General features: G+C 53.8%; 1 protein-coding gene across 1 annotated transcript; it reads right to left on the bottom strand.

Annotated features, from left to right (window-relative positions):
• Nucleotides 1-137: 137 nt before the first annotated feature.
• Nucleotides 138-27,063, bottom strand: LOC138423429 (exocyst complex component 3-like protein 4). The gene is given in 14 exon segments (XM_069559315.1): nucleotides 138-695; nucleotides 1,727-1,848; nucleotides 2,472-2,624; nucleotides 2,701-2,820; nucleotides 3,620-3,734; nucleotides 4,961-5,041; nucleotides 5,243-5,343; nucleotides 5,704-5,735; nucleotides 5,738-5,825; nucleotides 6,061-6,172; nucleotides 7,113-7,341; nucleotides 7,344-7,415; nucleotides 9,204-9,314; nucleotides 26,883-27,063. Coding segments are annotated over 14 exon segments (1,710 nt in total). The 3' UTR covers nucleotides 138-502.
• Between the last annotated feature and the right edge of the window lie 274 nt (nucleotides 27,064-27,337).

Genomic DNA, 27,337 nt, shown 5'->3' with positions numbered 1-27,337 from the left:
CTTTCCCAGTTCAGACTTGCCTCAGTCTCCCTGTTGGTACAGTGGGCAGGAAAAGGCAGTCAGCACAGAACCTCTGGCCAGCCCCTGGGTGCGTGGGGAGACAGACCTTCTGTCTGCAGTCAACTTGGCCCCGCCTCTCCTTAGACAGATACCATTTTATTTCATGTTTATATTAAAAATAAATACTCTGTTCTTCATTTTCACATTGGGGTGGTGCCGGACAGTTAGGAACGGAGGCCTTCCCGGGTGGGCAGTACCAAAGGGAACTTCTGCACCAAACCCTCCTCCAAATGCCTGGAATGCCTCTCAGGCTTGCTGGCATGCCTGGCATGACCTCCCCTGGCCATCAGGAGGAGGAGGAGGATGGACGGTCCCCCATGGGGGGCTTCAGGCCTGGGGCTGCGCTGGGGCTGCCTCCCAGTCCCCGGCTTGGGGCTCGGTCCCTAGGGGCAGGTGGCCGCCTCTCCGTCCCCCGGGGCCGCCCCCTTTCAGGCCAGCAGCGCTAGATGCAGGTGACCAGCACGTCCATGCAGGTGCCCAACTTGATCTCCTGGAGGAGCACGCGGCCCCCGGCGGCCCCGGAGCCCCCGGCCTTGGCGGCAGCCCTCAGCACAGCCTGGGCGTGGCGCAGGAAGTGCTGGTTCCGACGGCGGCCCAGTCGGCGCAGTGCCAGGATGGCCAGCACGTGGTCCCGCCTGCAGAGACACGCGGGCCCCCGCTGCAGACGCGACAGCTCCAGTGACACCCCGGACCCCAGGGCGAGGGGGACCCCAGGGCTCGGACTGGAAGCACTAGGGCACCCAGCATTCCTGGGGGTGCCTGGGTCTTGAAGGGTGCAAAGCCCGGCGGAGACGGGAAGAGGCAAGCCTGATGGGAACGGCCTCTGAGCCCCAGGCAGAGGTTCCGGAAACCTAGTGGACTTAGGGAGGCAGCAGGGCGCCGCGATACCCCGATGCCAGGAGCGGGGCAGGCACGGGAGTCAGAGCCTCTTCCCCTGAGAACCGTGCTGGGGAGCCCCGGCCCCCAGCAAGCAGAAAGGCACGTGGGGTGGGAGACTTGGCCCAGTGTGCCGCCCCTCCCGCCCCGAGCACCCCAAAGAGCTGGAAGCACTGTCTCCCGCAGCCAGGGAGGGCCGGCCAGCCTGCGCAGGAAAACCCCAAGGGGCCAAAAGGGGAACCTTCTGCCTATTCGCAGTTACTCTGAATCAAGGCCAAACAGATGCAGAGGGCTGGGATCAGAGGATTCTCTGGTGGGGCGGAGCGGGGCAGGGGACCAGGAAGAGGCTAGGCCTGGGCTTTCTGTAGCCTCCCCATCCTGGAATCTCCAAGGCCATGGAGAGATTCAGCTGGGATTTCCACGTGCTGATGACTCAGCACCCCCCCCAACACACACCCTAGGATCAAAGCCTTCTTCCTGCTGGCAGGTCTCGGGGCTTCCAGAAAGGGCTTTCTCCTGGAGCTGGGGGCCTGTGCCTCCCCCTAAGACTCGCTGGAGGAGGGGCTCTGGCTCCCTTCAGACTCCAGGGACCACAAGACTGAATGAGGACGGTGAGATTAGAACACCGGGGAAGGGCAGAGACTATCCCACCAAGTCCCCCACAGCCTGAGGGTCCGGGGCCCGCAGGTCGCGCTGCTGGCACCTGTGCACGGAGGCCGGTGCTAGTCCGAGCCCCGCCCCGAGGCCCCTCCCCGTCTGCCGTCCCCAGAACCAGCTCCGGGGTAGGAACCTGATGTCCGGGTAGCTTCTGATGAGCGTCTCCAGGTGCCGCCTGATGTCGCCTTTGTAAGTCTTGCCCAGTATGTCAGCCACGTATGGGATAGCTTGGCCCAGCCACGTGGCCTGGGAGCCCTGCGGAGACGCGGCGCGGTGGGCTACCCCCGCCCCCGCCTGCACCCCCTCGGTGAGTGTCCGGTTTAGCCCTCCTGCAGCCACCACTGTGGCCCCACAGGGACTGCCTCCCGCCCCCGCGGAAGGGGACGCCCCCGGCTCAGGGTTCCTCTTCCCTCCCCACCACAGGGCGCAGAGGAGGCTTTTCCTGTCTGCTCAGGCGGGTGAGCCCAGGCCCCGCGGGGAAGTCCAGCCTGGCATCAGACGGGGAGTCGGGGACCAGCGGCCCAGATGAGGGGTGTCTGTGTGGGGAGGATATGCCTGAGCTCGCTCTACTGGGGGTGGGGTGGAGGAGAGGTCCCACACAGTCCCCGCCCCTCAGACAGGGCTGCGACCCTCATCCCTTCCCTACACCCCCCACAAAGTACATGCAAATCAATGCAATAATATGCAACGTGTCTCCCCACCTGGCCCGGCCCCAGCACTTGGAGAGTGCCTCGAATCCTTTGCCAAAGCCCATACACCGGGGGGTCTCTAACAGCGGGGAGCTGAAATCAGACTGAGGGGTGCGCTGTTGGAGGGTCCTCGGGCTGGAGAACCCCCAAGAAGGCCAGCGCCCCAGGGCAGTCGGGTGATGCTCCTACCAAGCCCTGGAAGGTGCTGCTGATGGCCTGCACCTCGAGGCCCATCTTCTGGGAGCCGCTCCGGCGGTCCACACCCCGGAGCCGCTCGCGGGGTCGCAGCGGCTGCGCCAGGTACTCGCGGACAACATAGCGGTGCACCTGCTGCAGAGTCTCCTGGGGGTAGAGGTCAAGGTCACCGGGAGGAGTCCTGGGCACGCCCCCACCAGCGCCTGCCCCCACCCCCGGATACCTGGGCCAGGGGTGGGGCCATGTGCTCGAGGAGGCCCGAGAAGGCCACCACCTTGTCCATGAGGGGCTGCAGCAGGTCCTGGGTCAGCCAGGCCTTGGTGCACAGGGCCCTGAACAGCAGCTGGGGGCAGAGCGGTGGGAGTTTGCTGAGGGCTGACCCCCAGCACCCACTAGACCCTCCCCTGGGCACCCAGGGCATTGCTCTGGACAGGGGCGATTCAGGACAAAGGGCGAGCTGGCATCAGGAAGAAAGTCTGGGGAGCTGACCCCCTTCTCTACGGTACCTTCGGGACAGCCCCTCTCCTTGCTCTAGACCTTTCCCTGATGAGAAAACTCTGAGACTGCCTCCTCCAGGCCGGCAGGCCCCGTGGGCATGGTTGGAGTTTGAGCCTCTAGCCAGCCCTTGCCTTGGGAGTCCTGGCAGCGCTTTGAGGGGCTGGATGAGGCACCATTCCCTGGATGCACCCGCCTTGTGGAGAGGGTCCTCAGAGAGTCTCAGAGTTCGTCTCTGAGAGGAGAGTGAAAGGGTTAGTCGCTTAGTCGTGTCCGACTCTTTGTGTCCGCATGGACTGTACCTCCGTCCATGGGATTCTCCAGGCAAGTGTACTAGACTGGGTTGCCATTCCCTTCTCCAGGGGATCCTCCTCACCCAGGGGTGGAACCTGGGTGTCCTGCAGTTATAGGCGGATTCTTCACCAGCTGAGCCACCAGAGAAGCCCAGGGCATGAAGGAAGAAGGGAATTGTTCCCAACTGTTCTTGCTCAGCTGGGAACCTGTCTGGGTTCCCTGCCTGCCCCCGAAACACCACCCCAACACGCCCCTATGGTAAATGAGTGCTGTGACTTGGGCCCCCGGGCTCCAGGACACAGGGTGCACCTGCTGGGCAAGGAAAGTGGGGAGAGAAGGGCCCACCCCCTCACCTGCACAGCGCCCTGCAAGCCCTGGAGCAGCTGCTTCTGAAAGGCTCGGGCGGCAGCCCCCAGGGCTTTCTCCAGCCCTCCAAAGCTTTCTGGGAACTTGGCCAGAAGGTGAGTCCTGGGGAGGGGGAGGGGTAGGGGCCAGGATTGGGGAAAGTGGGCAAGGGCTCACGGCCTGGCATACAGTCGTGAAGGCTGGGTGCCACCCCAGCTCCAATCACTCAGACTATAGTGTGAAGGGCAGCCCCCTGGGGCGCCACAGTGGAAAAGCCCTGGGAACGGTCACGTGAGGGGGCGGCAGTGCGCCCGGGAGCCAAGCACGGAGGGGTGGGCCAGGGGAGTGTCGAGGTCCCACCGCATGGCAGGGCCCCTGTGGCAGGGCTGAGCCAGACCTCATCCCTCCTGGCGACAGAACAGTGCAGCACAGCCCCTCCTGGCACAGAGGCCCTCCTCAGACGCTCGGGAGAGTCTCTCAGTCGAGCCCGACTCTGTGACCCCATGGACTGCAGCTCGCCAGGCTCCTCCATCCATGGGATTTTCCTGGCCAGAGTACTGGAGTGGGTTGCCATTTCCTTCTCCAGAAAGGCAGGGACACAGAAAGGCAGGCTAAATTTCTACCAGGGCTTGACCAGAGATGGCCTACACCAGAGTCCCCTGTGCCCAGGACCAGCCTGGCACAGTCTAGGGACAGAAGAGTGTTAGTGAGCCAGCGCCTTATCACGGTCGTGCTTTGGGTTCCCAGATCCAACAAGTACTGCCTGCGTGACTGTCGACCAGCAGCAATGCCTTTCTGAGCCCCCACACTGCATTCCCGTCTGTCTGTGGGGACATCACACCATCAGCAGTAGCTGATGCGTCTTCAGTTGGGGGACACTATGGCTTGGCCTGGGGCTGAAGGCTCTGGCAGCCCACAGGGGAGGGCCACTGTCCCCTGGAGGTAGAGGAACCCAGGCTCCGGCACCAGCAAGGCCCTGGGGTTTGGGGAAGGGGCGGGGGGAGTGTCAGGGCAGGCTTCCAAGAAGAGAGAGGGTCCTTCAAAGTAAGAAGGCTGAGCGGGATGAAGGGAACCCTCGGTGGCAGGGATGAGCTGGGCAAGGATGCTTGGAACCTTGGCCTCTGCTCAGCCTTGAAGCTCCCCGCGTCCCTGCGAGGGCCTCAGCTCTGCGGGGCCAAGAGAGGACCCCACGGAGTGGGGACGGGGCGGGGCCGAGCACGGAGACGGAGTCCCCTCCGGAGGCCTCCGGGCAAGGCCACCAAGCGGCCGCAGGGGCGCTGTCTGCGTCGTGGTTCCCAGGGCTCGCGCGCCCCCTGCCGGTCGCGCCTGGCACCGCGGAACAAACCCACCTGAGCTCCTCGCAGGCATTGATGCTGGCGCACACGTGAGGCTCGCTCACCGCCCCGGACTCCAGAAAAGCCTTTTCGAACCTGGGGGGCGGGGTACGCAGGGGCCTTGGAGATTCTCCCCGGCTGCTGAAACCCCGAGCCCGCCCTCCAGGCTTCTCCCTCCCAGTTGTCTGGAATCTCGGATTCCAAGGTAACGGGATGGGTGGGTCCTCCCCAGGGACAACCAGCGTCCACACCCTGGCTACCCCGCCCACCACATCCCGGCCCAGGATTCGTCGGCACCTGTGCAGGAAGAGCCCCAGCGCCCGCGCGCAGATCCCCAACATGGTGGCCTCCAGTTCTGCGGAGATGGCGCCGGCCGCCTTCACGTGCTCCGCCACGAGCTGCGAGCGAACACGTCTGAGTACTGGATGCCTATGGCCCCAGCGCCCACCTCGTGGCGCAGGGACGTCTCCACACTCCCCGCTCTGCCTCCAAGTGTCGGCTCCGACTTCCAGGGGCCCCGATTTCCAGAGGGTCAGCCCTCCCAGCTCCGCACATCCACAGGGTCCCTCCCCCAAGCCCGCTCAGCTGGGAGCCGTGGCCTGGCTCTCCCAGCCTGGTCATGAGACCCGAGGACTTCTGCCCGCGCCCCACGTGGGGCCTCAGGCTCCCGTTCGATGGGGAGAGGCGGTTGTGACTGTGCCTTATAAGAGAGTCTCCACCGCCAGAGGCTCAAACCCACGGCCTTCCCTCCGGCGCACCATGCAGACGTCGAAGGACAGCGGCGTGTGCAGAGGCCCCGCAGCTCTTCGGGGGCCTCCGCAGCCGCCCAGCGACTCTGCTCCAGCTGCAGGATGCCATCGAAGCAGCTCGCGATCTTGGTCTGTGCGGTCCAGGGAAGGGGCAGCGGTGAGACCCTCCCAGGAGGGAGACCCCCTACCTCCAAGCCCTAGGGCACGCCCTTGGCGACAGGGCACCCCTGTCGGGGCACAGGCCCAGGCCCGAGGCCGCAGAGCTGAGAGGCTCGGACCGTGTGCACTGCGCCTCCTTACCCCGCTGGCATTGACCACCCTCTACCTGGACCCCGCCCACTTCGCCCGGCCCCGCTCCGGACTCACCTCCAGGAAGCTGGTGTAGTCGTCTTCCAGTCGGGCCCAGACGTCCGGTGCCAGGAGTGGGGGCAGCGGCTCCGAGGGCAGAGCCTGGTCCTGGGAGCCCAGGAAATCAGGACTGGAAGGCAGGGCGGGGCCTGAAGGTCTGGGCGGGACTCTGATGTGGCCGCGGCTGTCCCCACTGCCCTCTGCCTTGGCTCAAAGCCTAATGCCATCGCTGTGAGGCCCGGAATCTGGGCTTCCATTCACATGCCCAGCACCCCAGCCCGCCCTCCGGGATTCCGTGCCAAATGCCCATCCACTCGGTTTCCCACCTCAGGATTTCCTGGCTAAGCAGTCGGCAGAGCGTGCCCCGAAAGCATAAAGGCAGTCCGGATGGACCTCGCCCAGCTTGCTTCGGGAGTGACCTCCACCCTCTCGCTCGGGGTTCACCCAAATTGAGCTCTAAACGCCCCCAGGACCTTGCAGTTCAGGGTCCAGCTAGGATCCAGCCCACACCGGGGCGGGCGCCTGTCTGCAGCCACGCAGAATATTAAGGAGCCCAGCACTTTGGCGCCCCTCCAACTGCCCCCCTACCTGGGGAGCTGGGGAGCGCTCAGGGGCACGGGGGACTCACCCCATCACGTTCTGCAGAGCCCTGCAGAGCCGAGGTGTCCATCCAAAGCAAGACTGGGGGTGAAAGCCAGCCCTCAAGAGCGCGGTGAGCCGCGGTTGTGTCCAGCCTGGAGGGGGCGCCCTTGGCCAGTTCGCTAAAGGCCCCGCGTGGACTAGGGGGTACTCCCTGGGCTCGCCGCCATGGAAGCAACCCCGCCCATAGCTCTTTCCAGCTTCTGAACCGAGAGGGAGAGCACCAGGGTCTGGGAGGGGGAGGAGAGAATATCAGAGGGCTCCCGGATCTGGGATCTTGGGTGCCTAACAGCCAGCACTCTCCCGGGGAGGAAAAGGAGGAGAAAGGTGCCCTGTGCCCTTCAGAGCAGGTTCCGGAAGGCCTTGCGGGCGGGCAGTGCCAGCCCCTCCTCGCCCTCGCCCCACCCCCCGGCCGCCGGCCCGGGCCTCACCTGCTGTAGACGTTGGCGGCCCAGTCCAGCAGCACGTAGAGCTGCTCGCAGCCGCGGGCGTCGTGCGCGAGCTCCTGGAGGCGCCCGGCCACCGCGCCGTGGAAGGCACGCAGGTAGGCCTCCCACGCCGGGAAGCCGGCGGCCGCGTAAGCGGGGTGCACCTCCCGCTGCACCTTCTGCAGGTCGCGGCGAACCAAAGCGCCGAGCTCGGCCAGGAGCCGCGCCAAACGGGGGCAGCGTCAGCTGCCCCTGGGCCTCCCTGGCGCCCTCCTGCCGCAGGGCTTCCTCCCAGTACTGGCGCTTCTGCTCAAAGCGGAGCTCAACGGCCCCCGAGGAGGACGTCCACCCCTTTCCCTGGATGTCCCAGCACTGGACGGGGGTGGGGTCAGGCTGCAAGGGGCTGGCCCAGGCCACCGGGGGCTTATCGAGGCCTTGCAGCCCACAGGGAAGGCTGTGGGAGGGGCCTTGGTTCTATATTTAACCAGGGGCTGGAGGCTCCTAAATCCAATTCTCACCCATCGATCTTCTCCCCACTCCCCCTCCTAGAGGACTGGGAGGGGGTCTCCAGGGCGTGGGGGCTTGGGCGCAGGGCCCTCAACACCCCCAGGCTCCCTCAGGTTCTGCTCACTCCCCACCCCCTTTCAGCCCCTCCTGCTGTTGGGGAAAAAGAAGAGAAACTTCTTGGCCTGCTGGGACCTCCCACCCTCCCCACTGTGTAAAGACAAGTTCAAGGTGGTGGGGGGCCAGCAAGTTCTCACTTCAGCCCAGGGAACTAGGGCCCAAAGGTGGGCAGGACCTGCTGAAGTCACTGACCAACCAGAGGCTGAGCCACCCCCCCTTTCCCCGGCCACCCCTGTAGGGAACAAGGTATAAAGAAGGTTGAGAAGTGCTTGCAAACGAGACTCTCAACCAGGGCTGAACATTCTTGCAAACGAGATGTTCAGCTAAGAATCCTGTTTGTTCCCATGGGAAAAGAACATTGCTTGCACACAAGGATGTTTCTCTGATTCCTTGAAAGGAACAGACCCTGGGACAAAACGGATTCTAAGTTGATAAGGAAGTTCCCCAAAACAAAGTCTTAGCTGCAGTAAATAAGTCAAGGTAAAGGTTATCTCGCCCTGCGCCTGCGCACCGTATAGTCTCTGAATCGTAGTGCTTGGCAGCTTGCCCTGTAGGGGGTTGTGCCAGGGATATAAAATAAAGCAGCTGTAGGAAGCAAGTGTTAAATGTAAAGATTCAAACCACTCTGCAGTGTTGGTGTTCCATTCCGTCGCCAGCACACCCCCCTTTCCCCGGCCACCCCACCACGGGGACAAAGGCCAGGTTGGAGCCAGCACCTGACCCTTGGGTGATATTGGGCCCGAGCGGCCTCTCTGCAGGCCTCAGTGTGCCTGGGGTGATTGACACCAGGATGGGCAGGGCCCAGCCCCTAACTCACCCCCCTCCCCACACCTGCCAACAAGATGTCCCTCCAGGGGACAGACATGCAGGGGGTTGCCGAGGCCTATCTTCCTCTCCCGGAGGCAGCTCAGCAGCTGGAAGGAGGCTGTCCCGAGGGAGGGGCCGGCCCAGGTGCTCGATGCAAGCCTTATCAGCCCTGCCCTGGCCACAGGTCGTGGTTCCCCCAGGTGCCAGGACTCAGGGACCATGCCCTCAGGTCAGCCCCGGCACAGCAGGGAGCATTGTGCCAGCGGCCCTCTGACCCCGCCGCCCCCCACCTCCCACAGTGCCCCACAGGGCCCAGCAGGGGCAGGAGTGGTGATGAAGGAGCCATTTAAGCGGGGCCCAGCCTGCCCTGCTCTGGACTCTGTCTCCAGGGAGTGTGGGGGTAGGACAAGCCAGCCTACCTTGGTTGGCAAGAGCTCACACCTAGTAAGCACCTACTGTATGCTCGGTCCATGCCTGGCACTGTCAGATCCCCATGACAACAAAGTGACAGGGTGTCATTCTCCCCACTTTATAGATAAGGAAACAGGCTCAGAGAGGGGCAGGGTCTTGCCTTAAGCCACACAGCTCAGGGGTGGGGAGTCAGGACCAGCCCAGGTCTGGCTAGGAACCTGGGAGCAGAGGCTGAACCCTGTCTCCCTGTACCAGCAGCCCAGCGTTGCTGCCCAGGGAACCCTTTCTTCTGGCAGAGGGTCTGAAGATGGGCAGGCTGCCAGATGCCAGGAGTGGCTTCAGACTTGAAGTTCTCCAGGAAGCCTAGGGGAAAAATCTGGGGGAAAAGGGGCAGCTGGCAGCTGGGTCTCATGGGAGGTAACAGAGGCAGACACTTGAAACCCAGCCACCCTGCCTGACCACCTCGTCCCAAAGCCCATCGAGGCCCCCTGGTGTTCCCTCTGCCCGTGCTCCCTGAATCCTGCTTCAGCAGCTTCCCAAGTCATTCTTGACCTTCAGGAGGCACCAGTCAATCAGGTCACTCTCCTGCTTTAAACCCTTCCGTGGCTCCCCACAGCCTGGCATTAGAAGCCGCCCTCGCCCCCCATCAAGGTCTGAACTTCCTCCAGCCTCACGCCCGGGCCTCCTGGGCCTGCACCCAGCCCGGCTCCCGGCTTCTGCTCAGGCAGCTCCTCCTCCCAGCCTCTCCCTCTGCTCCCCAGCGCTGACCTGGATTTCAGAAGCTGGGGTGCAGTCGCCTCCACCTCCCAGCAGTCCGTGGGCTGCGCTGTGCCGCCTGCCTGCTCATCAGGCCTAGACTGGCTCCCTGGAGATGGGGCCTCCTCACTGGCCTGGGAACCTCTGTCCATCCACCCCTCCTTACTGCCCAGAGGCAGCCTGCGGTGGCAGTGAGCCTTCAGTGTGAGGATCACCCCTGCCTGTGCGGGCCCTCTCGGGTATCAGGCTGGTGTCTTCTGGGCTGCAGAGTCCCTGCTGACTCTGCCATGGCCCCGTCCCAGGCCTGCCTCCCCAGCCATGGGGCCTCTTCCTGGCTCTCTCTCTCTCTGTTCTGTTGCCCTGAGTGTTCAGAGGCCCTGGCCCCTGCACCTTGGCCTCAGCTGAGCTTCAGGAGCCAGGAGATGCAGGCCTGGGCTGCGCCCTGAGGCCCATGTTCTCCAGGTCAGGGTATCGCGCCCACTGCAGGGCCAGTAACAGGGGTGGGAACACCACCCAGAAGCCATGCTTACTGGAAGCTCCCACCTGAGGCCACCCTATCTGTGACCAAGTCACGTCTGGGCTCCCCTCACCACTGGGTATCTCCACCCTAGCTTCTACCCGCTTTCCCCAGGCCTGCCCTCCTATAGCAGCTCTTCCCAGGTATCCCATCGCAGTCCCAATCTTTCCACCTCCCCAGGGCCTGGACCATCACCCCATCCTTCAAAGCTCCAAAGTAGCCACCTGGGGCAGAGGACTGCGTCTCCCTCGTACCTCCCACCGGTCATCCCCCCATTGCCTGGTCACAGGTCCTACCTGTACTCTTTCCTAGACCCCCTGGATTCCATCTCCTTAGAGGGGTCGGGGGTCTTGCCAAAATATAACCCTCCCTTAAAGCCCTTCTCTGCGGGTAAGATTCTTCTGAAATAAGGAAGAAGACAAGCATGTGTGTTCTCAGCATTCAACATTTGCCTAGAAGATCTAATTAAGTCAACAAGGCAAGAAAAATGAATAAGAGGTATAAATATTGGGAAGGACCTGATAAAAATGTCAGTATTTGGAGGGGATGGATTACCTGCTTAGAAATAGCTTTCTTAAACTCCAGAAAAGCCTATTTTTAAAAAGTTTTCCCTACTTTCTTCATTTGAAGTCTGGATTTGGCAATAAGGAGTTCATTATCTGAGCCACAGTCAGCTCCTGGTTTTGTTTTTGTTGACTGTATAGAGGTTCTCCATCTTTGGCTGCAAAGAATATAATCAATCTGATTTCAGTGTTGACCATCTGGTGATGTCCATGTGTAGAGTATTCTCTTGTGTTGTTGGAAGAGGGTGTTTGCTATGACCAGTGCATTTTCTTGGCAAAACTCTATTAGTCTTTGCCCTGCTTCATTCCGCATTCCAAGGCCAAATTTGCCTGTTACTCCAGGTGTTTCTTGACTTCCTACTTTTGCATTCCAGTCCCCTAGAATGAAAAGGACATCTTTTTTAGGTGTTAGTTCTAAAAGGTCATGTAGGTCTTCATAGAACTGTTCAACTTCAGCTTCTTCAGCGTTACTGGTCTCGGCATAGACTTGGATTACCATGATATTGAATGGTTTGCCTTGGAAACGAACAGAGATCATTCTGTCGTTTTTGAGATTGCATCCTAGTACTGCATTTCAGACTCTTTTGTTGACCATGATGGCTACTCCATTTCTTCTGAGGGATTCCTGCCTGCAGTGGTAGATATAATGGTCATCTGAGTTAAATTCACCCATTCCAGTCCATTTTAGTTCGCTGATTCCTAGAATGTCGACGTTCACCCTTGCCATCTCTTGTTTGACCACTTCCAATTTGCCTTGATTCATGGACCTGACATTCCAGGTTCCTATGCAATATTGCTCTTTACAACATCAGACCTTGCTTCTATCACCAGTCACATCCACAGCTGGGTATTGTTTTTGCTTTGGCTCCATCCCTTCATTCTTTCTGGAGTTATTTCTCCACCGATCTCCAGTAGCATACTGGGCACCTACTGACCTGGGGAGTTCCTCTTTTGGTATCCTATCATTTTGTCTTTTCATGCTATTCATGGGGTTCTCAAAGCAAGAATACTGAAGTGGTTTGCCATTCCCTTCTCCAGTGGACCACATTCTGTCAGACCTCTCCACCATGACCCACCCGTCTTGGGTTGCCCGGCGGCCATGGCTTAGTTTCATTGAGTTAGACAAGGCTGTGGTCCTAGCGTGATTAGATTGACTAGTTTTCTGTGAGTATGGTTTCAGCGTGTCTGCCCTCTGATGCCCTCTTGCAACACCTACCATCTTACTTGGGTTTCTCTTACCTTGGGTGTGGTGTATCTCTTCACGGCTGCTCCAGCAAAGCGCAGCCGCTGCTCCTTACTTTGGATGAGGGGTATCTCCTCAATGCCACCCTTCCTGACCTTCAACGTGGGATAGCTCCTCTAGGCCCTCCTGCACTGGTGCAGCCACTGCTCCTTGGACGTTTGGTTGTTCCTCCCAACCACTGTCCCTGGCATTGGGCGCAGGGTGGCTCCTCTTGGCCGTCGCCCTTCGGGCATGGGATCCTCCCGGCTTTTACCCCTGACCTTGTACATGGGGTAGCTCCTCTCCGCCACGCTTCGTGCACCGGCCGCAGCCGCCTGCGCTAGGTGTCATTAAAGGAAAAGAAATAGAAACAGTAGAAGTAACAGCATCAGTTCAGTCACTCAGTCGTGTCCGAATCTTTGCAACCCCATGAATCACAGCACGCCAGGCCTCCCTGTCCATCACCAACTCCCGGAGTTCACTCAGATTCACGTCCATCGAGTCAGCACTTAGGTCACCAAAGTGAGCTGACAACCTACATCCAGACTTAACAGCGCTGGGAAGTCCCTCCTTAACAGCAATCTATAGTCCCAGCTGGGAGAGGGTCCTGGGTGGTGTGCCCACCCCACGGGTGAAACTTCCAGTCGCCATGGTGGGGGCTCCTGCTTATATTCTCAGGCCACAAATGGATATCATCATCAGTTTGCAGGGCAAAAATGCAGCTCTGGTGTTTTCTTTAACTTTTACAATGCTCTTTGTTTTACCTAGTGAGTCATAGGCCTTCTTAGACCCCGGGGGCTGGCCAGGCCCTCAGGAACTGAAGAGATTCTGAGACCCGCTTCCTTTCTCACCTAAAGTGCCTCTTGGCTTGCTGGTAACAAGCGGCGTGCTTGCAGATGGACATGCAGTCCAGGCAGGGTCCAGGCAAGGTCTGAAGTGGGTAGAGGCCTGCTTCCCTACATGGTTGTTTTTGTTTTTTTTTTTTTTTTTTACTATTTATTTGTTTATTCTTACTTTTAAATTTGTTTTGCTTCATCGAGTCTTAGTCACAGCATGTGGGGTGTAGTTCCCAGACCAGGGATCAAACCCAGGCAACCTGCATTGGGAGCGCAGAGTCTTAGCCACTGGACCATGAGGGAAGTTCCTCTCCTGCTGAGATCCAGCCCTTGCAGGATCCAGGGGTACCCTCAGGATGAACAGTGTCGGTGAATGAATGAATGAATGAATGAATGAGAGAGGAAAGAATACAAGCTGATATTCCTTGTTTTACACAGAAAGGCAATAAAGCCCCAGACAAGGGACTTGCTCTGTTCACGGAGGCCACAGGTACCCTCTCGCCAGAGTGAAGACGCAGAGCGCCTTCTAGCGGGAAAGAAGATGCAGAGTGCCTTCTCGATTGGGTCTTCGAAGCCCAGGCAGGAAAGTGAATGCAGAGAGCCTCTATGCTCCAAGGGATCAGCCTGAAGAAGAGGGAGGGAGAGAGAGAGAAAGAATGACATGGGGTGACCAAGCTTCAGTGAGCAAGGCCCATAACTTTATTTTCAAAAGGAACTTTTATACCTTGACTTGTACATAGAGGGAAATGAAAGATGCAAAGTCATGCAGAGTCAGCCCAAACATTACATCTGTTTTGTCTTTATCAAAACCGGGATTTTTTTCTGCATACCTTTCCCATAAACAATGTTGTATACATTATCTTCTGGCCTTGGAGGCCTGTGAACATTTTATGGCCCTCTTTTGATAAAGGCTGCCCAACCAGAAAACTTACTTTTCCTTGAAATGTTTTTTCTTTTTATTTCTAATCTATTTTAGCCTCAGAAAGTATTAAACAGAGTTACATTCTCACGGAGTAAAGGTGCAGTGAGTTACAACAAAGAAAGAACCAATTAGCTCAAAGGTCCGATGTGGTTAATTCCAAGGTTACTGCTTGTTTTTCTTAAATTCCAACTACATTAACTGTTGCACTCCCAAGTGCACAGTGGATAAGAGATATGGGATCTTAGCAGTAAGCATTGGCTCAACACTGAGATCCTACACCAGCACTATTCTAAAAGCTTTTAACTCTTTGAAAGGCTCTATATTTTTAGAATGTTTAGCTTCCCATGCCTCTCACAGTTGGGAGGCTGTGAACAATCACATGCATAGCTGCAAGAGTCTGGATAAACCTGTCAGGCAAGCTATAAAGCCATCAGCAGGGTTTGATTTGAAATACTCCTTTCATATCCAGGAGACTTATTCGCAAGAGCCCTAAATTGATTTTCTCCAGAAAAAAGGTGGTCGGGGATAGCCCCCTGTTAATGTCAGAAGAGTTGATGAAAGGCACACAATAGACAGATTCTGGTTTGGGGGTAGATGCTTGAGCAGATCCAGGGGGGGCCCTCCAGTCCTGATCTACCTTGCCTATCAGGTCTCCTCCGCGTGACCTTGTCATGGGTGGGATGTCCTGTGCTGGCTCCCAGCATCCTCCCTCTTCTGAAGCCTAAACAAGACTTACCTCCATTTTAATTTCCCTAACAGTTTGTCATTACATAGATTTTGCCCTTCCTCTGCACAGAATTCTTGGAGAGAAGTTAAAAAGTAAACGTGCTAACAATTTGCTAACACAGCCTTAAAATAAAATTCATTCAGACAAATGTAAAACACTTTATTTGTGCTCAGTTTACTGACGCAAGTGTCTCCTGAGACTAAAAATTACAAAACTGGCAGACAGAGCTCAGTTCTTGGGTCTGGGTACACAATTAATACCCAAGCAATGCAGGAGCCTTCTCCAGGCATTCCTACAGAGATCATAACTGTATCTGGAGCGATACAGGAAGGGCCACAGCTGCAGTTCAGGGCTGCAAACAAGCTTTCAAATATGCGGAACTTCAGTGAAAACATGAACTAGAACTCTCAGAGCATGCTCTGCATATTATCTCATCTATGCAGCCGTGTCCTACGGTGCCTCCTCCACCAGGAAGCAAAGTGTCAAAGCATGAGTATGCCAGACAGGGAGGAAGTTTGCAGAGAAGTAACCACTAGTTTGAGGCTCAATTAGTCTCCCTTTTTATTCTCTTTGTGTGTTAGTCCCTCAGTCGTGTCCAACTCTCTGCAACACCATGGACAGTAGCTGGCCAGGCTTCTCTGTCCATGAGATTCCCCAGGCAAGAATACTGGAGTAGGTTGTCATTCTCTTATCCAGGGGATATTCCCAACCCAGGGATCGAACCTGGGTCTCCAGTATTGCAGGTAGATTCTTTACCACCTGAGCCACTAGGTTAAAGGCATTAATCTGGTAATTCTGAGCTCAAAAATTTACTCATTACAAATACAGAATGTGATTAAGAAAATCATTTATATTTTTAAACACTATCCCTTGCATTTGGGCCATTATGATAATCTGAGAAAGCTAACAGGCTGATTGATAGGGACCAGATTTCACACTGGTGGGAACAAATGAGCACCCCTGTTCTCTGCCCATGATCTTGGAGGCCAAGGCATTGGCACAGGCCAGCCCTCTACCCAGCCAGTACCAAGGCCCCCATCTGGGGACATTCGAGGTGGCAAGGACCTCACTGTAGCTTCCAGTGCAGGCTAGTCTCCACTGGATCTGAGTGCACACCTGGTCCACCTGGGCCTCGCTCTCTGCTGTGACCTCCAGGCCTCAGCAGTGGCCCTAGCAGGCCAGTGTGTGCCCTGCAGTCAGCCCCTCAACTCCCCTGCTGAGGCCTCCACTATCACCCACTGTGCTTGCCAAGGTCCACTGGCCCTCCAAGGCATGAAGGGCTCATGGAACTCTATACTCTGTTAAACTACCATTCAAAAATGAAAATATTTTCAGAGAAACAAAAATGGAAAGTGTCAGTAACAGACTGACTGAAGCGTGCACTTCAGGAAAACGAGACTGGACCCGGAATGAAGATTTAAGAAGAATGATGACCAAAACAGATGAGGCAAGACTCAAAGAAGTCAGTGGAGGAGTGAGTCTGGATGACTCATTATTTCAGCCTAATAGACAACAGCATATGCAGATGACACCACCCCAATTGCAGAAAGTGAAAGGGAACTAAAGAACCTCTTGATGAGGGTAAAAGAGGAGAGTGAAAAAGCTGGCTTAAAACTCAACATTCAAAAACCTAAGATCGTGGCATCCAGTCCCATCACCTCATAGCAAATAGATAATGGAAACAGTGGCAGACTTTGTTTTCTTGGGCTCCAAAATCACTGCAGACTGTAGCTACAGCCATGAAACGAAGAAGCTTGCTCCTTGTAAGGAAAGCTATGACAAACCTAGACAGCACATTAAAAAGCAGAGACATCACTTTGCCGACAATGTTTAATCTAGTCAAAGCTATGGTTTTTCCAGTAGTCATGTATGGATGTGAGAGTTGGACCATAAAGAAAGCTGAGTGCCCAAGAATTGCTGCTTCTGAACTGTGGTGCTGGAGAAGACTCTTGAGAGTCCCTGTGAGAGCAAGGAGATCAAACCAGTCAATCAATCCTAAGGGCAATCAACCCTGAATGTTCTTTGGAAGGACTGATGCTGAAGCTGAAGCTCCAAATACTTTGGCCACCTGATGCAGGCTCCAATACTTTGGCCACCTTTTCCAGCTGACTCTTTGGAAAAGACCCTGATGCTAGGAAAGATTGAGAAGAGGATAAGGGGGCAACAGAAGATGAGAAGGTTGGATGGCATCATTGACTCAGTGGACATGAGTCTGAGCAAACTCTGGGAGACAGTGAAGGACACGGAAGCTGGCATGCTGCAGTCCATGGGGTGGCAGAGAGTTGGACATGACTTAGTGACTGAACAACAACAAAGAGAAATGGATTTTAAAATGATTGCCTTCATGAAACAAAAACAAGATGTTATAAAAAGGAATACTAGGGACAAAAACACTTAGAAATGAAAGATATGATGATGGCAGAAATAAAACTGCAATGTAAGGCCTAGAAGATAAAGTTGAAGATCTCTCCCAGGAAAATAAGGATAAAAGGTCAATAACTAGAAAAAAGTAGGAGAAAGGAAATTAACAGAAAACTCCAGAAGATCCAACATGTGAATAACAGGCGACCAAAAAGGCTAGAATAAAGAAATCAGAGCTCATAAAGAAATAATACAGGAAAGCTTTGGAGAGCTGAAGGACCCAAGTGCACCCCCCCAGAAAGACCCCCAAGGAACACTAAGGATGAACAAATTTCACTAAGGCGTGGGGATCACAATGGTCTCAGGCTCCCCCTGGTAACAAGAGCCAGCAGACATCCGAGTCAGGCCTTCAAAGTTCTGCAGGAAAATGACTTTTAACCTAGAATTCAATACCCAGGTAAACTGCCATTCAAACACAAAGGAAGAAAAGGCATCTTCAGGCAGTTTAGTTTAGTTTAGTTTAGTTCTCAAAAAAGTTTCTCTCTGATGGACTGTTTCCAGGGAAGCCACCAGAGCATAAGACATTCAGTTCAGTTCAGTTTAGTTCAGTTCAGTCGCTCAGTCTTGTCCGACTCTTTGCGACCCCATGAATTACAGCATGGGGGAATTTGCTTTAGGATCAGCAAAGTCCTAAAGCAAATTCTGTCAGAATTCCCTGTCCATCACCAACTCCCGGAGTTCACACAATCCCACGTCCATCCTCTGTCGTCCCCTTTTCCTCCTAACATAAGACATGGGGTCCCGGAATTCCCATTCAACAGAGGAGAGGCACAGAAAGAAGTCCCATGAGGAATGAAGAGAAACCCCAGGATGGCAGCGAAGCAGCAGGCCGAGAGAAGACACAGCCTCAAGTGGAACAGGGAGATGCAAGGCTCTACAAGGGCTGAGTCATTGCAGACGGTGACTGCAGTCAGGAAATTAAAGACACTTGCTCCTTAGAAGAAAAGCTATGACAAACCTAGACAGCATTTGAAAAAGCAGAGCCCTTTTGCTGACAAAGGTCCGTCTAGTCAAAGCTATGGTTTTTCCAGTAGTCATGTATGCGTGTAAGAGTTGGACCATAAAGAAGGCTGAGCACTGAAGAATGATGCTTTGGATCTGTGGTGTTGGAGAAGACTCTTGAGGGTCTGTTGGACTGCAAGGTGATCCTAAAGCAAATCAGTCCTGAATGTTCATTGGAAGGACTGAAGCTGAAGCTGAAGCCCAATACTATGGCTACCTGATGTGATGAGTTGACTCATTGGAAAAGACCCTGATGTTGGGAAAGATTGAAGGCAGGAGGAGAAGGGGACCACAGAGGATGAGATGGTTGGATGGCATCATGGAGTCAATGGACAGGAGTTTGAGCAAACTCTGGGAGATGGTGAAGGACAGGGAAGCCTGGCGTGCTGCAGACCATGGGGTCACAAAGAGTTGGACACAGTTTAGCGACTGAACAACAACAAAGATATGGGGGAAAGACGTGAGCTTCCATGCTCTCTCCCAGACCCCTGGGCAGCTTTGGGAGTGGTCTCAAAGGTCCAGTGCCTCAGGATTGCATGGATCACTGGTGACGTGGAGCTGTAGCCCGTGGCTTTGCTCTCTTAGGTTAGCTGGTCCTCCCCAGAGTTGGAGAAACATTTTCTATAGCGTAGTTTTAACCTTATTTCACTCTACTCGAGAATGTAATAGTTCCTTAGTCATTTTATGAATTCCACATCTAAGTGGTTTCCAATATTTTGCCTTCTTTAGCAGTTTAAAATAACTGCCGTGTTTTTATCAGGAGTCCATGAGCATTCCAGGGACTAATTCCTCAAAGATGATGTGATATGTGTGATATATGTATATATCATATCTTCTTTGGAATCTAAAAAAAAAGTGATACAAATGAACTTATTTGCAAAACATAAGTAGACCCACACACATAGAAAACAGACTTATGGTTACCAAAGTGGAAAGGTGCACGGGAGGGATAAATTAGGAGCTTAGGATTAGCAGACACACACTACTGTATATATAAAACAGATCAACAACAAGGTCCTGCCATACAGCTCAGGGATCTATATTCAACATTTTGCAATAACCTATAATGGAAAGGAATCTAAATATATATTAAATCTATACATCTGAATATCTATATATGCGAATCACTGCTGTACACCTGAAAATAACACAACTTTGTAGATGAACTATACTCAATGAAAACCAGCTTCGTTAATTAAATAAAAGAGGTCACCAGGTAGACCAAGGCTGACTGAAGCCTTGTTTTCCAGTGATTTGATGAATAACAGTTCTGAGTTGACTTTTAGGATCTGCACCAGATGTCCCCACAAAGCAAGGTGGGAGTGATGGGAGCTTTTAAAAGAGGAGACGTCCCAGCTGTTGGTGGTGGCTGGCGTTTTTCTCCCTGTTGTCAGCCCCAAGCACTTAGCAATTCCTTCTGCTGGGGTCTCGCATGCTGGAGGCTATTCCAGAGGAAACAGGGTCTTCAGCTGAACAAGCTGTGCTTCAGTCCTTAACAGCATCCAACGACGGGACAGTTTGTAAGGAAAGCCATACCCTACAGATGTTAAGTTAGATTTTATTAGTAAGCAGAAGCATGATGTATATATAAGATGCATCGAAATCCTAAATGTCCAGCTGGAAACAGTTTTATGAAGTCAGCTCCTCCTGTAATCAGGACCCCAGAAGCCCATATCAGGACTGCTCACACCTCTGCTGGATCTTCAGCTTGAGCTTTTAAGACAAGGCACGTGGCTTCAACTTGAATCACAAGCCGACTAGAAGGCTGGCCCTGGGTGCGAGTTACAGAGGAGACTTTCTAAGCATTCAGGGCTCAGGCCAGGACAAATGTCTTCCATGCCACCCTGAGATGGAGCTCTCCGCCTCAGCCCACCCTCCCACCGAGAGTCCAGTCCTTCCTGGTTGGAGTCTCAGTGCTAACCTCGCCCAGGTCCCTCCCGGCCTGCTTTCCCATCTCTCGTGGCCATTGCAATGGAAAAGTTTTGGTGCCCTGGACGAGCAAACAGCCCCAGGGCCTGTGGCATCAGTGCTACCCAGCACGCTGGTTGTCAGAGTCTTTTTCATTTTTGGCCAATGGACTTTTCTCTTTAATGGGATCCCAATTAAGGATTAAAGGACTTTTGTTACAGTTCATCCAAAATTTCTAAATTTTTCCTCAGGAGACTTCTTAGGGACCCCATTCCCCTGGACTCTGGGGTGGCCTGTGGCACGGGTCTTGCAGTGGCACCTGTATGCTGTGTCTGGATGATGGCCGTTCGGCAGAGGAGCCTGGGGGTGGGGGGCCTGTGCATGGCCACTGAAGCCCCCCAGCCCCAAACCTGCCCTTTCTCTGCAAATGCCAGCAGCCCAGAGTCCACGCTCCACTGCTTGTGAGTCTGCAGAATTTCACGAATGCACTTAAAGCCTTGTCCGCTGATTGCGCTAGCACAGCCCCAGCTGGATGAGATCTGGAGACCCTCCCCCACAATTCCCCAGCAAGCCAGGAGCCCAGGTTTCAGGCCTTGGGAACACAGGAGTCAACAAGGTCTTTGGATGAAGCTGTAGTTGGAGAAGCTCACAGCAGCGCAGGAGGCAGGCCCAAGGGAGCAGCCTGTGAGGAGGCCTGTTTCGAGACCTGGCATCAGGGACTTATCCTCCTAGGCCACGTGAGTCGTCAGAATCCCCAGGGCAGGGCCAGGGTGCAAACTGGCCTCAGCCTCACCTGCAGGCTCTTCCGACTCAGTGGCTGGCTAGACCTAGTTCTGGGCTCTGGAGGAGCCCCTGGGCTTCTGGAACACGGCCCAGCACTGGGCCCCCACAGCAACGAGCAGCCCCAGGGTGTTTCCAGGGGCAGAGGGTGAACACAAAACCACTGAGTCATTTCTTCAGGTCCCCCATACTCCTGGCACCCAGGGGGAAGGCAGAGAGCCTGACTTTAGGCAGAAGTTGCCATTGCAAATCTCCAGGCAGTGGCCACACACCTGTGCCATTGCCAAGTGGTGGAATTCAGTTGGTGGTGAACTGCAGAGTTCCACCTCTTAGTGTCTGGTATGTTGGGTTTTTTTTAGCTCTCAAAACTTGAAAAACTGGTTGGAAAGAAAACTTTTCACTGTCTCATCTTCCTTTTGAAGCAGAAGTTATCAGTAATTTCTGCCAGTTACGAGTTGAACAGAGTCAATTCAAATTTTAAAGGACAGGTCCCCAATACCTTTAAAAATTGCACCAAAGACAAAGAAAATTAGGGAAAAACCTGACCAAGGAGGTGGAAGACTTATATGCTGAGAACTCTAATCTATTAATAAAGGAAACAGAAGATGATTCAAAGAATGGAAAGATAGCCCATGCTCTTGGATTGGAAGAATGAATATAGTTAAAATGGCCATGCTACCCAAAACAATATATAGATTTATTGTGATTCTTATCAAATTACCCATGACAGTTTTTACAGAACTAATAGAAATAATCCTAGAATCTATATGGAATCATAAAAGACCCAGAATTGCCAAAGCAATCCTGACGAAAAAGAACAAAGTAGGAGGCATAACTCTTCTAGACTTCAGAGGATACTACAAAGCTACAGTAATCAAAATGGCATGGTATTGGCACAAAAGCAGACATAAGGATAAATGGAAGAGAATATAGGGCCCAGAAATAAATCCAGACACTTCTGATCAATTGATCTTCAACTAGGGAGGCAAAAATATACAATGCAGAAAGACTGTCCCTTTAGCAGGTGGTTCTGGGAAAGTTGGACAGTTGCATAAAAACCAATGAAGTTAGAATACTCCCTCATAGTATACAAAAAATAAAATGGCTTAAAGACTTAAACATGAGGCAAAACACCATAAAAGTCCTAGAAAACAACATAGGCAAAACTTTCTCTGACATAAATTGTAAAATGTTTTCTTAGGTCAGTCTTAAAACCAATAGAAAAGCAAAAATAAACAAATGGAACCTAAGAAATTTGCAAGCTTTTGCACAGCAGAGGAAACCATACACAAAACAAAAAGACAGTCTACAGACTGGGAGAAAATATTTGAAAATGACGGAACCAACAAGGGCTTAATTTCCAAAATACAGAAACAGCTCATACAACTCAACAATGACAAAACCCAAAGAATCCAATTGAAAAATGGGCAGAACAAAATAAACATTTCCGCACAGAAGACATACAGATGTTCAACATTGCTAGCTATTAGAGAAAAGCAAATCAAAACTACAATGAAGTAGCTTCTCACTCCAGTTAAATTGGCCACCATTAAAAAGTCTACAAATGACAGATGGTAGGGAGAAAAGGGTGGAGAAAGGGGAACCCTTGTACAAAAACTCAGCAGTGGCCACAGGACTGGCAAAGGCCAGTTTTAAGATGGTAGGCGCTGAGAGAGGGCATCAGAGGGCAGACAGACTGAAACCGGGTGGGCAAAATATTGGAGCTTCAGCTTCAGCATCAGTCCTTCCCGGGAATATTCAGGGCTGATTCCCTTTAGGATTGATTGGGTTGATCTGCTCACTGTCCAAGGGACTCTCAAGAGTCTTCTCCTACACACACGCACGTGGTGTGTGTATCTGAATCACCTTCCTGTATAGCAGAAATTAACACAACGTTGTAAGTGACCTTGAATTTAAAAAAAATATGATAGGCTCCCAGACTGTATTTAAAAACAGGCTGTCTTCTCTGGTGATGCGGTAGTTAAGAATTCACCTGCCAATGTGGGCCACACAGGTTCCATCCCTGTTCTGGGAAGATCCCCCACACCTCGGAACAATTAAGCCCGTGCACCACAACTCCCGAGCCCACTCTCTAGAATCCACGAGCCTCACGACTGATCCCACAGCCACTGCAGCCCGAGTGCCCAGAGCCCCTGCTCTGCAACAAGAGAACCACTGCGATGAGAAGCCTGAGCACTGCAGCTGGAGAGGAGCCGCCGCAACTCGAGAAAGCCCGGCCGGCAACGGAGATCCAGAGGCGCCAAATGAAAAAATCAGTAAAGCCAGCAAAGAAATCTTTCAGAGAAAAACAGGCAAGAGGACATCTGGTCTTATTTAAGATGGAAGAGCAAGGACCAGGTTTATCCTCTGACCTAATCAACTGAAAACCTCAGCAAAGCTAGCGGACAACAGCTTTTAAGACACTGGGCATCAGGCCGTGAAGACAACAGACAACTAGGGAGTGCGCCCTCTGCTGTGCACGCGAGCACCAGCTGGAGTATTTCCAGGACAAGAAGCAAGGCCGAGACCCGGTGTCTCCTGAGTGGAGTCCAGGACTAGATGCAAGCCCAGGACCCGGCGTCTCCAGAGCGGAGTCCAGGAACCACGCGCCGGAGCCCACAGGGCGGAGTGCTGAAGAGGAGAGAGACACAGAGAGTTCTGGAGGCCTGCAGAGGCTGCCCTGCAGTGTCGGCTGAGCCCCAGTGAGCACGAGCCGGGTCAGGATGGGGTGGGGGGCCGGTGATCTACCCGAGGCTGGGAGAGAACCACCATGAGGACAGGAAACAGCAGCAGCTGGCGCTCACACAAGGTGGAGGGTAGTCGTTTGTACCATCAGCCAGGGTAGGCATGTCTCAGCTCAGGAGCAGGGAAATTACCCTGGACCAAATGCTTCTTGGACCCCACCTGTGAAAAGTGAAAATGTTAGTCACTCAGTCAGGTCCGACTCTTTGCGGCCCCTGGCCTGTAGCCTGAGAGGCTCCTCTGTCCATGGGATTTCCCAGGCAAGAATACTGGAGTGGGGTGCCGTTCCCTTCTCCAGGGGATCTTCCTGACTCAATGATTGAATCGGTGGCTCCTGCATTGCAGGTGGATTCTTTACCATCAGAGCCACCAGGGAAGCCCTGGACCCCACCTAACAGAGCTTAAATGCAAATCCCAAAAGGATAGGACTGTTTCCAAGTAACTCAACTGCAACCAGAACAAATACCAAGAATATTTGCAGGATGTAGAAATATCCAGCACCAAACGGTAAAATTCACACGGTCTGATTTCCCATCAGAAAGTATCAGGCATGCAAGAAATAGGAAAATAGAAGCACAAGGAGGACAAAAAGCAGCCATCAAGATGGACCCATAAATAATACAGTTGAAAGAATTAGTCGGTAAGGATGTTGTCACACAAAACTCAGTTGTCAAAGATATACGCCCCCCAACCACCAGTGTTCACTGCAGCGTTATTTACAACACTCAGGACACGGGCGCGGGAGGCGAAGGGGAAGCCAGAGGCTGAAATGGCTGGATGGCAGCACTGACGCCATGGACATGAGTTTGAGCAAGCTCTGGGAGATACTGAAGCACAGGGAAGCCTGGCGTGCTGCGGTCCACGGGGTCCCAAAGAGTTGAACACAACTTAGTGACCGAACACCAAGAAAATTAAACAATGAAACAATTTAAACACTGAAAAAACCCAAAAAGTTGACAACAATAAGAGCCTACTGTAAAGCACAGGGAACTCTATTCAGTGCTCAGTGGTGACCTAGAAGGGAAGGGAATCCAAAACACAGGGAATATCTGTGTATCTGTGGCCGAGTTCACTTTGCTGTACAGGAGACATTGATGTAGCTATGTCAAGCAACTGTATACTCTTTTGAAAAAACCCAATGGTCTGCACTCCTGTATAAAAGGTAGAAATTGTGGAATTGGTTTAGAAAAACAAGACCCAACACTATGCTACCTACAAGAAACCCAGTTTAAATGTAAAGACACAGCAGCTTAAAAATAAGAGGAGGGAGAGAGATACGCCACATCAAATCAAAAGACAACCGGTGTGACTCTTACAACATTGGGCAAGATAGATTTCAGAGAAAAGAATATTATCAGAGACAGAGGACAAAGGAGTCTATTAAAGAATGATGATTCTGGGCATACATGCACCTGTCAGCGAGCTGCAAAATATCCCATAATGAAGCCAAAACTGATGGAGCTACTGAGAGAGAGAGATGAACTCACACTTAGAGCAGGACGTCCCAGCACCCCTCTTTCAATACAGGGACACAGAAATCGGGAAGGAAATAGAAGACACGACTAACACTATCAACAAAGTTGACATTCATAGAACATTCCTACCAACAACAGCAGAATACACCTTATTGGCAAAGGCACACAGAACATTTGCCAGGAGAGATCTATTTTGGGCCATAAAACAAGTGTCAAAAAATTTTAAAGTCATGCAAATATTTAAGTCATACAAAGTATGTTTTCTAACCAGAGTGGAATTAAATTAATAAGCAATAACAGGAAGATTTCTAGAAAAAACAATCCTCAAATATTTGGTAATGAAAGTCATGCTTCTGGGACTTTCCTGGCGGTCCAGGGAATTCTGAGTAACTAGTAAACATACGCTATAATGTTACCCTAGGTGCCACCGTGATCAGAATTCTGCTTGTAAACAGGATACAGTGTTCCCAGCATAAATAAGGCATAAGGACTGACCCATCTTGAGGCAGTGGGCAGCCTGGGAGAAGGACACACACAGACAGACCTCCAGCACTGGGTGCTGCTGGGACCTCAAACGAAGCTTTTAAAATGACACCTATTCCCTTTGATATCTGGGAAGGTGTCCTGGGAAGGTGTGCCTTGAGCAGGGAAAGGGGCACGTTCAAACCTCCCTCGACGGCTCCAGCCTGTCAACTACAAAGTGGCATTTGCCAAGGCGGGTCAGTCGGCGGCAGAGAATCCACCTGCAACGCAGCAGAGCTGGGTTCCATCCCTGGTCAGAAAGATGCCCCGGGAAGTAAAAAACCGACTCCAGTATTCTTGCCTGGAGAATCCCATGGACAGAGGATCCTGGCAGGCTAAAGTCTGTGGGGTCACAAAGAGTTGCATGCAACTTGGCAACTAAACCGCCACCGTCGGCCTCTCCAAGGATTAAGTCATGCCCTGCTGAACCTGCTGACCTTCAACACCCCCTGAAGGCGTTCAGGGTGCAGAGCGGAAATGTGCGCCCTCTGCTGGGGTGGGGGGAACTGCCGGGACAGGTCTTCACATAGATATTTTCCGGAGCCGATTTTACGAGCCCAGTTCTTGTATCTCCCCGTATCTGGAAAAGCACTAAAGTCCCCCATGGTGACCCCTGTTCCACGTGACATGCAAGGCTTCACGAGACCAGCGGAGACTTTCCGGGAAAATATGCGCACCCTGGCGTGTATCCCCCCTCACCAGAATCACATGGATCCTGACCGTCCCCCTTTCTCTTTGGAGCAGTCCCTCGGAGCTCTCTGAGGGGCTGGCTCCCAGGCTGCAGCCCTCATTTTGCCCCAGATAAAACTTCACTCGCAACTTTCAAGCTGTGTGTTTCTTAGTGACAAGCGCTAGGGGCTCCTACTGCTCTGGGCACGATGGGCCCAGGGCAAGCGTATGTCCGGCACCGGGGAAATGGCCCATCAGCCTCTCAGGAGCGGGTGCAGGCCCGTGCTCCAGAGCCCCCTGGAGCTGGCATTGTGGTGGCATTTCCTCCAGAACTGAGCAGCAGGACAAGCTCTGGACGCCCCTGTCCTCAAAGTCAGGACCTGCCCCCTCCCCCAGCCCTCAGGAGGACTGCTTACTGTATACGCTGGGCAGAGAGCCCCAGGGCCCTTGCTCAAAGGCCACGGATATGCGTGTACCTGCCGCCTTTGGACCTGAGAACTGTCCTACATCCGGAGCTTGCGAGGGACCGTGATTTTTCCACGGACGAGCCAGTTACCATCAGCCTTCTGCTTGCCGGCTCCGGAAGCTGTTAGTGTCCAAAATGCCACCTCATCGCGCACACGACCCTCTCCTGGCCATCACTGAGGGCCCCACTGTGCCCTGACTGCCGCTGCGGCTGGCTCTTCATCTCAGCAATCATGTCCATCCTGGCTCCAACGGTGAACCCGGGGCAGCCTCTCCTGCCAGGCGTGGTCTGCAGACGGCAGCCATCCCCCAGGCTCTAACAGGTGCCGAAGCCCGTCCAGTTCACTGCCTGACACAGAGCCTTCTCCAGGACACCGGGTCTGGTGGAAGCTCTCCAGCCTCACCTTGCAGCCCATCCCGCAGGGCCTTCAGCTCCGCTCCCTCAGTCCTCTGCCAAGGAGGCCCCGGCGTCTCCACCTCCTTACTGAAGGCTGCTGTCACAGGCTTCAAGCCGCCGTCCCAGCGGTGAATGTTGCCTGCGTCCTTGCCAGGCACTGAACTGGAGTCCCGGTTCAGTGACTCCATGTGAGTCATTCATTTCTGTCCATCTGTAAATGTCCCCTGCCCCACCCCTGACAGTCTCATTACCCTCAAGCTCCGTTCCCAGAGTCCTCTTCCTGTAGTTCGGGTGCCTTGGCCCCTTTGGTCAGGAAGCAATTTGCTCCCAGAGACGACGTTTCCCTGCTGGGCTGCTTTCAGAGCTGACCCTGTTTATCTGGGTTTCCCTGGTGGCTCAGACGGTAAAGAACCTGCCTCCAGTGCAGGAGACACAGGTTCGATCCCTGGATCGGGAAGATCC

The sequence above is a fragment of the Ovis canadensis genome, chromosome 18, assembly GCF_042477335.2.
Source record: "Ovis canadensis isolate MfBH-ARS-UI-01 breed Bighorn chromosome 18, ARS-UI_OviCan_v2, whole genome shotgun sequence".
NCBI lineage: Eukaryota > Metazoa > Chordata > Mammalia > Artiodactyla > Bovidae > Ovis > Ovis canadensis.
The sequence above is the reverse complement of the archived record's forward strand: the minus strand, read 5'-3'. Positions and strand labels throughout refer to the sequence as shown.